The sequence below is a fragment of the Coregonus clupeaformis genome, unplaced genomic scaffold, assembly GCF_020615455.1.
Source record: "Coregonus clupeaformis isolate EN_2021a unplaced genomic scaffold, ASM2061545v1 scaf0025, whole genome shotgun sequence".
NCBI lineage: Eukaryota > Metazoa > Chordata > Actinopteri > Salmoniformes > Salmonidae > Coregonus > Coregonus clupeaformis.
In genome coordinates, this window is record NW_025533480.1 from 237,501 (window position 1) to 250,103 (window position 12,603).

Genomic DNA, 12,603 nt, shown 5'->3' on the forward strand with positions numbered 1-12,603 from the left:
CTGCCTGCCTGTATCTCCTCCCTCCCTGCTTGTCTGCCTGCCTGTGTTCTCCCTCCCTCCATCCCTCCCTGCCTGTCTGCCTGCCTGTGTTCTCCCTCCCTCCCTCCCTGCCTGTTCTCCCTCCCTCCCTGCCTGTCTGCCTGCCTGTGTTCTCCCTCCCTCTCTGCCTGGCTGTCCTGCGCCCTAATTCCAGCGTGTGGACCTCTGCTTCATTGCCTCTGTCAGAGCCAATCCCGTTTACCGGTGAGCGGATTCGTTTAGGCCCCTGTGAGGAAATCACCCCGCGCAGCAACAACTGGGTGATAAATTGAGGGATCAGGCAGCTTTAGCTCTCAGACTGCTGACGGCTCCATCCTTCAGACCATCACACACACACAGGAATAAAGAAAAGAAGATGTTACTCCCCAGTGCTTCTGTGAGCAGTGTTTTGATATAGAATCAACCACTCTAAAAGAGACTTGTGTTCCCTCTGTTATCATCCAAGACTCTGATGAACTTCCAGGACATTTCAGGCAGAGATTCTCAACATGGTGTGTGTGTGTGTGTGTGTGTGCGTGTGTGTACGTTGTAAATACAAGTGTTGATTGAGGTCTATAGGGTTGTGTCAGAGGGTGATACTCATTAGCTCACTGTATTCATGTATTCTCAGCAGAAAGACAAGAGAGGGGTGGAGAGGGCTCACACGCACACACACACACACACACACACTCTGCTAGCTGTCACGACAATGACCCCAAACAGCAGGATCGAGCCGAGGCAGCTGATTGGTTTCCGTGTTGATGTTGCGAAGGTCATGAACTCTCGCACTAGAAATTAATCGACTCTGACACTCCACGCCACTACAGGGCTCTCCATAAACAGACACACCAGGGACAGTCACCAGAGCACTGGCCCCTATCTACCTTTGGCTGAGCGCCTACTACAGTGGCTTCAAAATGAGAGGACAGCGAGCGAGAGAGAGAGAGAGAGAGAGAGAGAGAGAGAGAGAGAGAGAGAGAGAGAGAGAGAGAGAGAGAGAGAGAGAGAGAGAGAGAGAGAGAGAGAGAGAGAGAGAGAGAGAGGGCATGTTCCAGCTTTATACACAAGCTCAAAGAGAACCACCTGGATTAAAAGTGTTGCACTAAACAAACAAGCACACACAGTCATACTGATGTCAAGAGGTGCTGCTGACTCAGCTGTTTGTGTATGATTTTCCTGCAGCCTGCGACAGGTGCAGATAAAACTGCTCACACAGCTTACTGTTTAAAACTCTATCCCCTACACACACACACACACACACACACACACACACACACACACACACACACACACACACAAACACACTGGCTACAATAACACAGCACATAACCATTCAGCCCGATACACGCTACAAACACTAAAACAACCTATTCCCCATATAGAGGGGAGGAGGGAGAGTGAGGGATAGACATAAAGGATAAAGAAAGAGAAAAAGAAAGAGAGAGAGAGCAGAGAGAGATAGATAAAGAGAGAGAGGAGAGAGAGAGATTGGCTATACTTAAACTCTTTAACATCTTCCCCAATACTTGGAACCAAGGACTGATCACCCCAATCCACAAAAGTGGAGACAAATTTGACCCCAATAACTACTGTGGGATATGCGTCAACAGCAACCTTGGGAAAATCCTCTGCATTATCATTAACAGCAGACTCGTACATGTCCCTACTGAAAACAATGTACTGAGCAAATGTCAAATTGGCTTTTTACCATATTACCGTACGACAGACCACGTATTCACCCTGCACACCCTAATTGACAAACAAAGAAACCAAAACAAAGGCAAAGTCTTCTCATGCTTTGTTGATTTCAAAAAAGCTTTTGACTCAATTTGGCATGAGGGTCTGCTATACAAATTGATGGAAAGTGGTGTTGGGGGAAAAACATACGACATTATAAAATCCATGTACACAAACAACAAGTGTGCAGTAAAAATTGGCAAAAAACACACACATTTCTTTCCACAGGGCCGTGGGGTGAGACAGGGATGCATCTTAAGCCCCACCCTCTTCAACATATATATCAACGAATTGGAGAGGGGACTAGAACAGTCTACAGCATTCGGCCTCACCCTACTAGAATCTGAAGTCAAATGTCTACTGTTTGCTGATGATCTGGTGCTTCTGTCCCCAACCAAGGAGGGCCTACAGCAGCACCTAGATCTTCTGCACAGATTCTGTCAGACCTGGGCCTTGACAGTAAATCTCAGTAACACAAAAATAATGGTGTTCCACAAAAGGTCCAGTTGCCAGGACCACAAATACAAATTCCATCTAGACACCGTTGCCCTAGAGCACACAAAAAACTATACATACCTCGGTCTAAACATCAGCGCCACAGGTAACTTCCACAAAGCTGTGAACAATCTGAGAGCCAAGGCAAGAAGGGCCTTCTATGCCATCAAAAGGAACATAAAATTCGTCACACCAATTAGGATCTGGCTAAAAATACTTGAATCAGTTATAGGACCCATTGCCCTTTATGGTTGTGAGGTCTGGGGTCTGCTCACCAACCAATAATTCACAAAATGGGACAACACCAAATTTAGACTCTGCATGCAGAATTCTGTAAAAATATCCTCCATGTACAACATAAAACACCAAATAATGCATGCAGAGCAGAATTAGGCCGATACCCACTAATTATCAAAATCCAGAAAAGAGCCATTAAATTCTACAACCACCTAAAAGGAAGTGATTCCCAAACCTTCCATAACAAAGTAATAACCTACAGAGAGATTAACCTGGAGAAGAGTCCCCTAAGCAAGCTGGTCCTGGGGCTCTGTTCACAAACACAAACAGACCCCACAGAGCCCCAGGACAGCAACAAAATTAGACCCATCCAAATCATGAGAAAACAAAAAGATAATTACTTGACACATTGGAAAGAATTAACAAAAAAACAGAGCAAACTAGAATGCTATTTGGCCCTAAACAGAGAGTACACAGTGGCAGAATACCTGACCACTGTGACTGACCCAAACTTAAGGAAAGCTTTGACTATGTACAGACTCAGTGAGCATAGCCTTGCTATTGAGAAAGGCAGTCGTAGGCAGACCTGGCTTTCAAGAGAAGACAGGCTATGTGCACACTGCCCACAAATGAGGTGGAAACTGAGCTGCACTTCCTAACCTCCTGCCAAATTTATGACCATATTAGAGACACATATTTCTCTCAGATTACACAGATCCACAAAGAATTCGAAAACAAACCCAATTTTGATAAACTCCCATATCTATTGGGTGAAATACCACAGTGTGCCATCACAGTAAGCAAGATTTGTGACCTGTTGCCACAAGAAAAGGGCAACAAGTGAAGAACAAAAACCATTGTAAATATAATCCATATTTATGTTTATTTATTTTCCCTTTTGTACTTTTAACTATTTGCACATCATATGACATTTGAAATGTCTTTATTCTTTTGGAACTTTTGTGACCTCACTCTAAGTCATTGCTATTTTTTACCAGTGGTTTCTCCTCAGTGGAAGATAAAACGATACTAAATATATTCACGTCATCAAATAATTGATTAAAACACATTGTTTTGCAATGAAGGTCTACAGTAGCCCCAACAGCAGTCTCTGGGGTAGCACCATGGTGTAGCCGGAGGGCAGCTAGCTTCCGTCCTCCTCTGGGTATATTGACTTCAATACAAAACCTAGGTGGCTCAAGGTTCTCACACACTTCCATAGACTTACACAGTAATTAAAAACTTCCGGAGGATGTCCTTCAATCTATCAGAGCTCTTGCAGCACGAACTGACATGTTGTCCACCCAATCAAAGGATCAGAAATTGAATCTCGTACCGAACGCATAAGCTACAGCTAGCTATCACTGCAGTGCATAAAATGTGGTGAGTAGTTGACTCAAAGAGAGAGGAAGACAATAGTTCAAAAATGAAGGACAAGCAAGAGAGAGAGAGAGAGAGAGAGAGAGAGAGAGAATTCGTCATTTTTTTCACTTTCACTTACTTAGCTAGCAAATGCAGCTAGCTAGTTCAGTCTACTCAAAGTCCCGGCTCAAACAGAGGGATGCTATGTTAGCTAGTTGGCTATGACTATCCAACACAACACTGGAACTCTTCCAAGTCATGGTAAGCTTTTGGTTTTACTAATTTATTGCCACCGGGGCCCGCCGGTGTAACTTCTAAACTGCTTGATTGTAGCGGATTTGTTTACTAACTCGTTAGTTCTATTAGCTACGTTGACTATGACGTTACTTTAGCTAATATGGTGACAACGATGTAGGCTGTGTGTAGTGGTTATGGTTTGGCTTGGAACGTTTTTTTTGCCTGGTCACATACAGCTGATGTGTTTTGCATTGAAGTCCACAAGCGAAGGGAAAAGGTGAGAGGAAGAGAGCGCATAGATGCAAGAAGGAATACAACGTGGCTGCTATGAAAGTGAACTGTGTTTATGCGTAATCAGGGGTACTTTCTGCCATTTCTGTTTCTTAAACGGAAGCAAACGGAACAAAATGGGGATAAACATAACAGAATTTGTTCAATAGAAACTCTTGTTTGCAACTGTTGGACTAACGATTACACGGTAGATCAGCTAGATGCAGGCAAGAGTGTGCAAGGCGGTATTGAGTGTGTCACTGTCTGTCACCTCAAATTTTTCTCTCGACCTGTGTGCACCTACGTTGTAAACTTTCATTCATAGGCTAGGTTGTAGCAACCTCATGATGGGAATAGGGCAAATTTGAGTATCATGTAGTAGCCTAAACCTAGCGATGTTACATTGAGCTGGGTGAATGGAATATGAATGACAGTCATGCAATATGCTGTAATAGAAATAAAGCCATGCTCATGAAAAAAAATTACCGTCCTCCCTCATCTTAAACAGCACCGACTGCCACAGTTCTTCACCACATGTATAAGTGGACCTTCAGGACACAGGGCTAGCGAGCTGTGATGGAGTCAGACACTGGAAAACCTCCAAATGTCGTTTGGAACCAAAATATCAGCTGTGTTTCGACACACACCGATACACACATTGTCACTGATACACACACACCATTCTACAAGCCCACACTGCACAGACTGTGTGAACACACACTGTCACACACTATTTCACACACAGTTATACACACCAACAAACACTGTTCTACAAGCCCAAACTGCACAGACTGTGTACACACACTGTCACACACAGTTCTCTCCAGACTCATCCATGCAGGACCAGCCAAGGGGCTCTACTGTACTCTACATATCATTTCATGTTATTTGCACAGAGCTCTGAGCACACAGAGGGTGTTCATATAGAACAAACCATTCTCCTTAGAGAGTAAAGCTATCATGCTCAATGACGTGTGAACAGAGTTAATATTAAGTAGTCTGTCTAAGGATGATTATAGGGCATTAACTCTTCTGCCAGCCTACATTACCCATACTCCTCTGCTTTACTACTATTTCTGGCCTACACTACCCACCCTTCACCACTGTACTGAGCCAATACCCATCCTCCTGTGCTCCAGTGCCATATTATCTTACCTGTGCATTTCTTGGGGCTTCCGGGGCGCTTGCCATGCATCCCCAGCTTGCAGCCGAAGTTCTCCTCCCAGAACTCAGCGAACCACACGTTCCTTCTGTTGTTGGACAGAGAGCGGCTCCGGAAGTAACGGTCAAATGCTGTGGGGGAGATGGGGAGGAAGGAAGACAGGAAGGGGGACATGACAGAGGAGAGGAAGGAGGAGGAAGGAGAGGAGAGGAGAGAGGAGAGGAGAGGAGAGGAGAGGAGAGGAGAGGAGAGAGAGGAGAGGAGAGGAGAGGAGGAGAGGAGAGGAGAGAGAGGAGAGGAGAGAGAGGGAGGAGAGGGAGAGGAGAGGAGAGGAGAGGAGAGGAGAGGAGAGGGGGGTAGAGGAGGGGTCAGTGAGTGACATAACATGTAAATACAGACCTGTAAACATCTGGTATGATGTGATGTCAACCTTGTTGAGGGTATACTGTGTCTTTAACTCTTTCCCCTCAAAACACTATCATCTAAAATGGCTTCTGTCTGTACCGTCCACGGAGGCTCGTTTGGGCAGGATGGTAACAGCTCCCTCAGCCACCAGCTCCTGGCCAATCACAGGAGAGATTTTGGAGCCCCAGCTGTCTGACCCCACCCACAGGAAGTGACCAGTCTGGTTGTTGTGCTTGGCCGCATCCAGGATACGCCTGAGAGAGGGATAGAAAGAGAGAGAAAGGGGGTAGGGAGAGGGGGAAGGAGAAAGAGGAAGGGAGAGAGAAAGAGTCAGGACTAGAGTCACGACCGACACTTGGTATATCGGGGTATAAGGGTACAGGGGTGTGTATGTAGTGGTGTAGGGATAGGCTATAGAGGTATAGGTGTAGTTGTGTGTTTTTTGGGGGGCTGTACAAAATACCGTATGTCGTCCTCGTTGGCGAACATAATGACAGCCCTGGCGTTGGACGTCTCCAGCAGACGCATGATGATCTTATCAAACTCCCCTGGCTTAGGTTCACGCGGGATCTTCAGAGACTGGGCTATACACACCCCACCTAGAGGGAGAGAGGGAGAGAGGGAGAGAGGGAGGGAAAGAGAGAGAGAGAGAAAAAGAAGGAGAATATATTAGTATCTGAATCATCCTCATCAATATGAGTACATTGTAAACAGCATTGTGACTCCCACTGCTGTGAAAGAGAAAGACAAAGAGAGCTATTAGTGTTGTTGGTCACATCCCTAATCCTGAAGTGGAAGCCTGTTGCCTTCTCGCCAGCGCACAGAACCAGGATTTATACAAACACAGCATGACAGGACATATTGGAGCGGACACACACACACACAGCCATATTTAATATTTAATGTTGCTGTTAATAACTTGAAACGTGATATGGGGGAGTGTGTGTGTGTGTGTGTGTGTGTGTGTGTGTGTGTGTGTGTGTGTGTGTTGGAGTCTCCTCAGCCAGTCTCATTAAGTTCCAGGCCATTAAATGAACATCTGTAGTGTCTGCGGAGCTCTGTATTACTGTACTTAATCAGAGCAGCGTTCTCTCCACTCACACACACACACACACACACACACAAAATCCTGTAGAAAAAGACTAATTAGCACCAAATGAATGCCCTCTCTAGAATAATGGCTGGTGTGAGACACCCTCCAACAGGCCTGCTTCTGTTCTGTTGCTCCTCACTGCAGTCGGTTTCATAATAGGGCTACGCAATGTGTTGTACTGGGGATTGATAGGTCATTAATAACTGTCCCATAGAGGAGAAAGGTTCCCAAATACAGACAAAGCATCTGCATCACCACTGTGCTATTAAAGTTGTATCTTCCATGTCAATTTATTTGACCCTTCAACCAACAATTTTGACAACATATTCAAAATACCATGTATCCATTTTTTGTCATTCATGTCAGTCACTGGGCTGTTTGTCACCTTCAAACCCATCTCTCAACTCATCTCTCATGTGAACTAACCATAGTCATTACACTCTGAATAAACAGAGCCTCGATCACAATTCAATTAACATTAATTTCATAGTGGTTTCTCTCATTCACACTCTAAAAGCCTGGTCCCGATTTCCAAAAACTGAAAAATTGCTCTTTCATGTGCCGAAAAACTGTTTATCAAAGAAAAACAAATTATTATGCACCCAGAGTTAACTTTCAAACGCTTCATTTTTTTATGGATGGTACTTGTTATCATCAACAGGTAGGGACCAGTGTGAGTATGTTTTCTACAAACACACAAACCCCATCGCTTAAAGAGAACCCAGCATTGCAGAACATCTCAGAGAAAGAGAGAGAGAGAAAGAGAAAGAGAAAGAGAAAGAGAAAGAGAAAGAGAAAGAGAAAGAGAAAGAGAGAGTGAGAGCGAGAGAAAGAGAAAGAGAAAGAGAAAGAGAAAGAGAGAGAGAGAGAGAGATGGCTATGGATGGCTCTGAGTGTATTGTAGTGCACCCTTGTGGTGACACCAGCTCCACTACAGCAGCCTAGCGGTCAGTACACCTGCCCTACAGACACACAGCTCCAAGAGAAAACCACTAACAAGCTACTGAGTAAAGCAATTCAGGAACATGTTTCACAGTGGGAGTTTGTGTAGAAGTTAAGGCAGTAAACACACATACCTAGGATAATCTCACCCCAGTGGGAGTTACAGTAATTAATTTACATTTAAGTCATTTAGCAGATGCTCTTATCCAGAGCGACTTACAGTTAGTGAGTACATTCATTTTTTTTATTAAAAAATTTTCATACTGGCCCCCCGTGGGAATCGAACCCACAACCCTGGCATTGCAAGTGCCATGCTCTACCAACTGAGCTACACAGGGCCCATTGAAACATACTCTGTAGGCCTGCTACTCCAACAGTGGCCTCCTTCTCTGCATTTACTCTTTAATCATTTGATTATCAGTGCTTTATGAAACATGACGTGTCGAAGTCCATCTGACCTCCCGTGATCAGGAAGATACTGTAGCTAGAGCCTTTATCAGGGTGTGTAAAGTGCTTCTATTCATTGATAATTATATGCAGCTTGTTTCCACATTATCCAGCTGGACCACATTATCTCTTCCCAGGATAATGAACTCTCTCTCCCAATGAGTTTTTTTTTCCTGTTTCATTACCCCACTAACATATTGAATTATGAACGCTGACAAGATCGCTGTTCTCTCTGCCTCTTCTCTATACTCCTTCTTGTCTTTCATCTCCCGCTGCTCTCTCTCCTCCAACATTTCTCAGTCTTTCCCCATTAAAACCCACTCCTGCAGCAGTAGAGGACCTGTGTGTGTGTGTGTGTGTGTGTGTGTGTGTGTGTGTGTGTGTGTGTGTGTGTGTGTGTGTGTGTGTGTGTGTGTGTATGTATGTGTGTGTGTGTGTGTGTGTGTGTGTGTGTGTGTGTGTTCTTCCTGCTGTGACATCACTAGGAGTGCTCCTACCTGCTGGGAGGCCTGACTTCAAACAGCTCCTCCCCTATCACCTGACAGGGTTTCCCTCCCGGTAAGTAGAATGGATAATAAGTTTAGCTTCAAAGCGCTAGCTGTCATGGTGACGGGGCATTTCTGTGTGGTGTGAGCGTGTGTGTGTGGAGGAGAGAGGCACGAGCTGTGCTGCTGATAAATCATTCATTACGAAACATCTCACTACAAACCTCGAGCACTTCTCATTTCTCTCTCAGCCTGAATGTGGGCACCTCCACAATCACACTGACACACACACACACCTCCACACACACACACACACACACACACACACACACAAACACTCAGCATGATGGGTCTGTGCCACTGCAAGCTCTCTCGGACCTCCTCAGTATGGCTGAAGCTTCCCACCACATCTACCGACACACATGCACACACACTCACACAAACACACATGCTGCAGTCACAGATTTACAAAGAATACATTCAGAGAAGCACGCACCTGCATAAGTCCACCCACACACACTCAATTAGGAAAGCTGTCTATGTAGCCCACTCATCTTCAGCTGACATATAGCCAAGGATAATAAAACATGTTCTTTTGCCAGACATCTAACAGCAACTAAGAGCATCCAACGTCAAACACACATCCATCACACACACATCAAACAAACATCATACACACACATACATCAGACTTTCATTAACATGAAACGTCTGCAGCAGACAGACAGACAGATAGAGAGCATCATGTACTTGATGAGGTATGAAACCATGTAATGTACAGACAGACATCCATGTAGAACCAACCCCCCAAACATCTCCCTATAACTAGACTATTCATATATCCAGGCCTGATGTTGATACATAAATCTGGTAACTTTCCCAAAATTCCCAGGTTTTCCAGAAATCCTGGTTGGAGGACTCTGTATTCTCTCCCGAGTCCTGGAATTGTGCAACCCTATCCAGGCCTCAAGATTCACAGCACTGCTGAGTTTTTTCTCCAGGGAGATCGTTCAAGATTGAAGACGAAATTGGACGTCTATCCAGTCCTGAGGACGTCGGGAAATGCCTTCAAAACCAGACGCTAGGGGCAACAGTGAGCGCTATTACCATCAAACAGGCTTGGGTTTTACTAACATGTTGTGAATAAGGGGTGGTTGGATAGATGTAATCCCATGGCTCTGGATCAGAAGGTTGTGTGTTCGATCCCAGTTGTGGACACTGTTTTTTTATGTATATTTATATATATATATATTTATTTTTTATTTTTATTTACCTTATCCCAAACCTTAACCCTTAACTTAACCATTCAGAATGAGTGTCTAAACTTGATGTTTTAACCAATGGTTTATATATACACTAGATGACTGATAAGGGGCGCTGTGTTGAAGCCACCGTGCCTCCATCTTGGCACTCCCCCACCGTTGTAAAACATATTTTGGAAGCTATAGAAATGCATTTATTAATGTCTACATTCTTGCCACATTTATTCTAGTACATACACCTTAATGCATACCTTTAAATTATATTATGTGAGCTAAACATACAAATGAAAAAAAAAATATGAATGTTACACTACAACCCAAAAATACTTAAATACATGTAATTTTGTCCTTGAAACGTTTAATTGAAATACTGTAGAATTCCATTCATTCCTATGGAGGACTGCTCCTACTGGGGAGTGCCAGTATGGCCGACCGGTGGCTTCCAAGCCTCTCAATGGCCAATACATACAGTAGCATCAGCAATCCAGGGTTTATATACATCATTGGTTTTAACCCTATCCCAAACCTTAACCCTTTGGAATGAGTGCCTAAATTTAACCCTTAACTTTGTAAATTGACGTTTAGAGAAATAGAACAATACAGAGCAGCAGGCGCAACAAAAACACTTTGAAATTTGATGTTAGGAGCACGTGGATGAATGTCTAATTTTGCAGTGTGACTTTGACAGCTTGTTGTTTTTCTCTGCCTGGTAGTTAATTGATTCTATGACAGTGTTAAAATGGTAGCAGCTGCATTTCCTCTCTCTCCCACACACACACATCTCAACACATACACACACACACATCAACACATACACACACACGCAAACACATCCACACAAACACACACACGGATAGAAACACACAAAGACAAACACAGACACAGACACACACACACACACACATACACACAAACATCAACACACATACAAACAAGGCAGCTGAGTATCCTCTCTCTCCCACACACACACAAACATCTTTAACGCGGCTCTAAACACTCACATTGGTTTATAAAAGGATAAAAGTTTACTTCCACGCCACACTTAGCTACAAGCCCTGGGGTGAGGAACATGGGCCTTTGAAGTAGCTGGTGCAATTGGTGTGTGTGTGTGTGCGTTTGGCATGCGTGCCAAACAGGAAATCTCCTTCTCTCTTCATATCTCTCTCACGTCAGAGTGCATGCTGGGAGTGAGTCGTGAAGCAGGAGTGATTGTGAGAGCGACTGGAATTATTTTCACTCTATTGGGTTTCGCTGTGTATATATATATATATATTGATTAGTTTAGTTGTTTTAAGGTTATCTTGTCTAACTATCATTAAGCACGTATAGGGGTGGTGGTATATTTGAGGTTGTTTTTCTCGAGGGCACAACCAGCGGGTGGGGAAGGTTGCAATGGCCACTCGCGGAGGTTTGGAGTTTGAAAAACGTTGTCGGCGGCATGGAGTATAGATTCTTGCTGCGGCAGAGTGTTCAGTGGAAGAAAGTAACTTAGCAGTGGGTGCTATCATTGGGTATGATAGCATAAAATCAGCCTCAAGGATGAATAGCGCTGTAGTGATATTCTTAGATTCCATTGAAAAGGTGAATACGATAGTTGAGTGTGGTGTTGTGTTGCGGGGGACACAGACGTCGGTATTTCCTCTTATGAATCCGGCGAAGAATGTGCCACCATTTGTTAGAGATGAAGTGTTGGAGCGAGAGTTATCTCGTCATGGTCAACTTGTATCTACAATAAAGAAGGTTCTTTTTGGATGCAAATCTCCTTTGCTGAAACATGTCGTGTCTCATAGGAGACAAATGCATATGATTTTAAAGAAGGACACTGACGAACTGAATTTAGCGTTCAGTTTTAAGATTGATAGATTTGGTTATGTCTTCTACGCTTCTCCTGAATCAATGAAATGCTTTGGCTGTGGCAGAATGGGGCATTTGGTTCGTTATTGTCCCGAGACCGAGCGCGCAGAGCCCGGTAGCAGCTCTAGTGCTGGTGCAGCTAATGTACCACCGCGAAGGGATGAACATGCTAAGGGGTTAGGGGAAGGGAGAAGGTGGGCAGATGTGGTTGGAAAAGTAGGAAAGGAAAGCAGTGTGGCTACGGGGGCAATTGTGGTAGATCAGAACAAAGAGGGAGGGGAAACAGTCGGTGAGATTGACTGCGGTCGCTGAGGTGGTGCTGGAAAATTAAATTGGATGTCAAGAGGAGATTGAAATAATGGAAAAGGAAGCAGCTGTTTTCAAAGTACCAAGGAGTAAGAGGAATAATTTAAGGGGGGGTGAAGGGGGGCAGTGGCGTGTAGTCATAAAAACTCAAAAAGTGGGGGTGTGGCCATCTTGTTCTCAAAAGCGTTTTTGCCTTTGTCATATGAGGTTGAAGAGGTAGTTGAGGGGAGGCTGGAATGATGTAAGGGAGGTTTTAAGTATCTTGGAGTGTACCTAGGAGATGAGGGAACA

General features: G+C 44.3%; 1 protein-coding gene across 3 annotated transcripts in view; it reads right to left on the reverse strand.

Annotated features, from left to right (window-relative positions):
• LOC121543659 (metabotropic glutamate receptor 8) overlaps positions 1-12,603 on the reverse strand; it is a 239,230-nt gene that overhangs the window by 82,550 nt on the left and 144,077 nt on the right. For all 3 annotated transcript variants that reach the window (XM_041853701.2, XM_041853702.2, XM_041853703.2), the window contains exons 4-6: positions 6,387-6,522; positions 6,023-6,177; positions 5,512-5,649 (exon numbers count right to left, since the gene is read on the reverse strand). In XM_041853701.2, the coding sequence (XP_041709635.1) occupies positions 5,512-5,649; positions 6,023-6,177; positions 6,387-6,522 (429 nt within the window). The remainder of the gene's footprint in view (positions 1-5,511; positions 5,650-6,022; positions 6,178-6,386; positions 6,523-12,603) is intronic.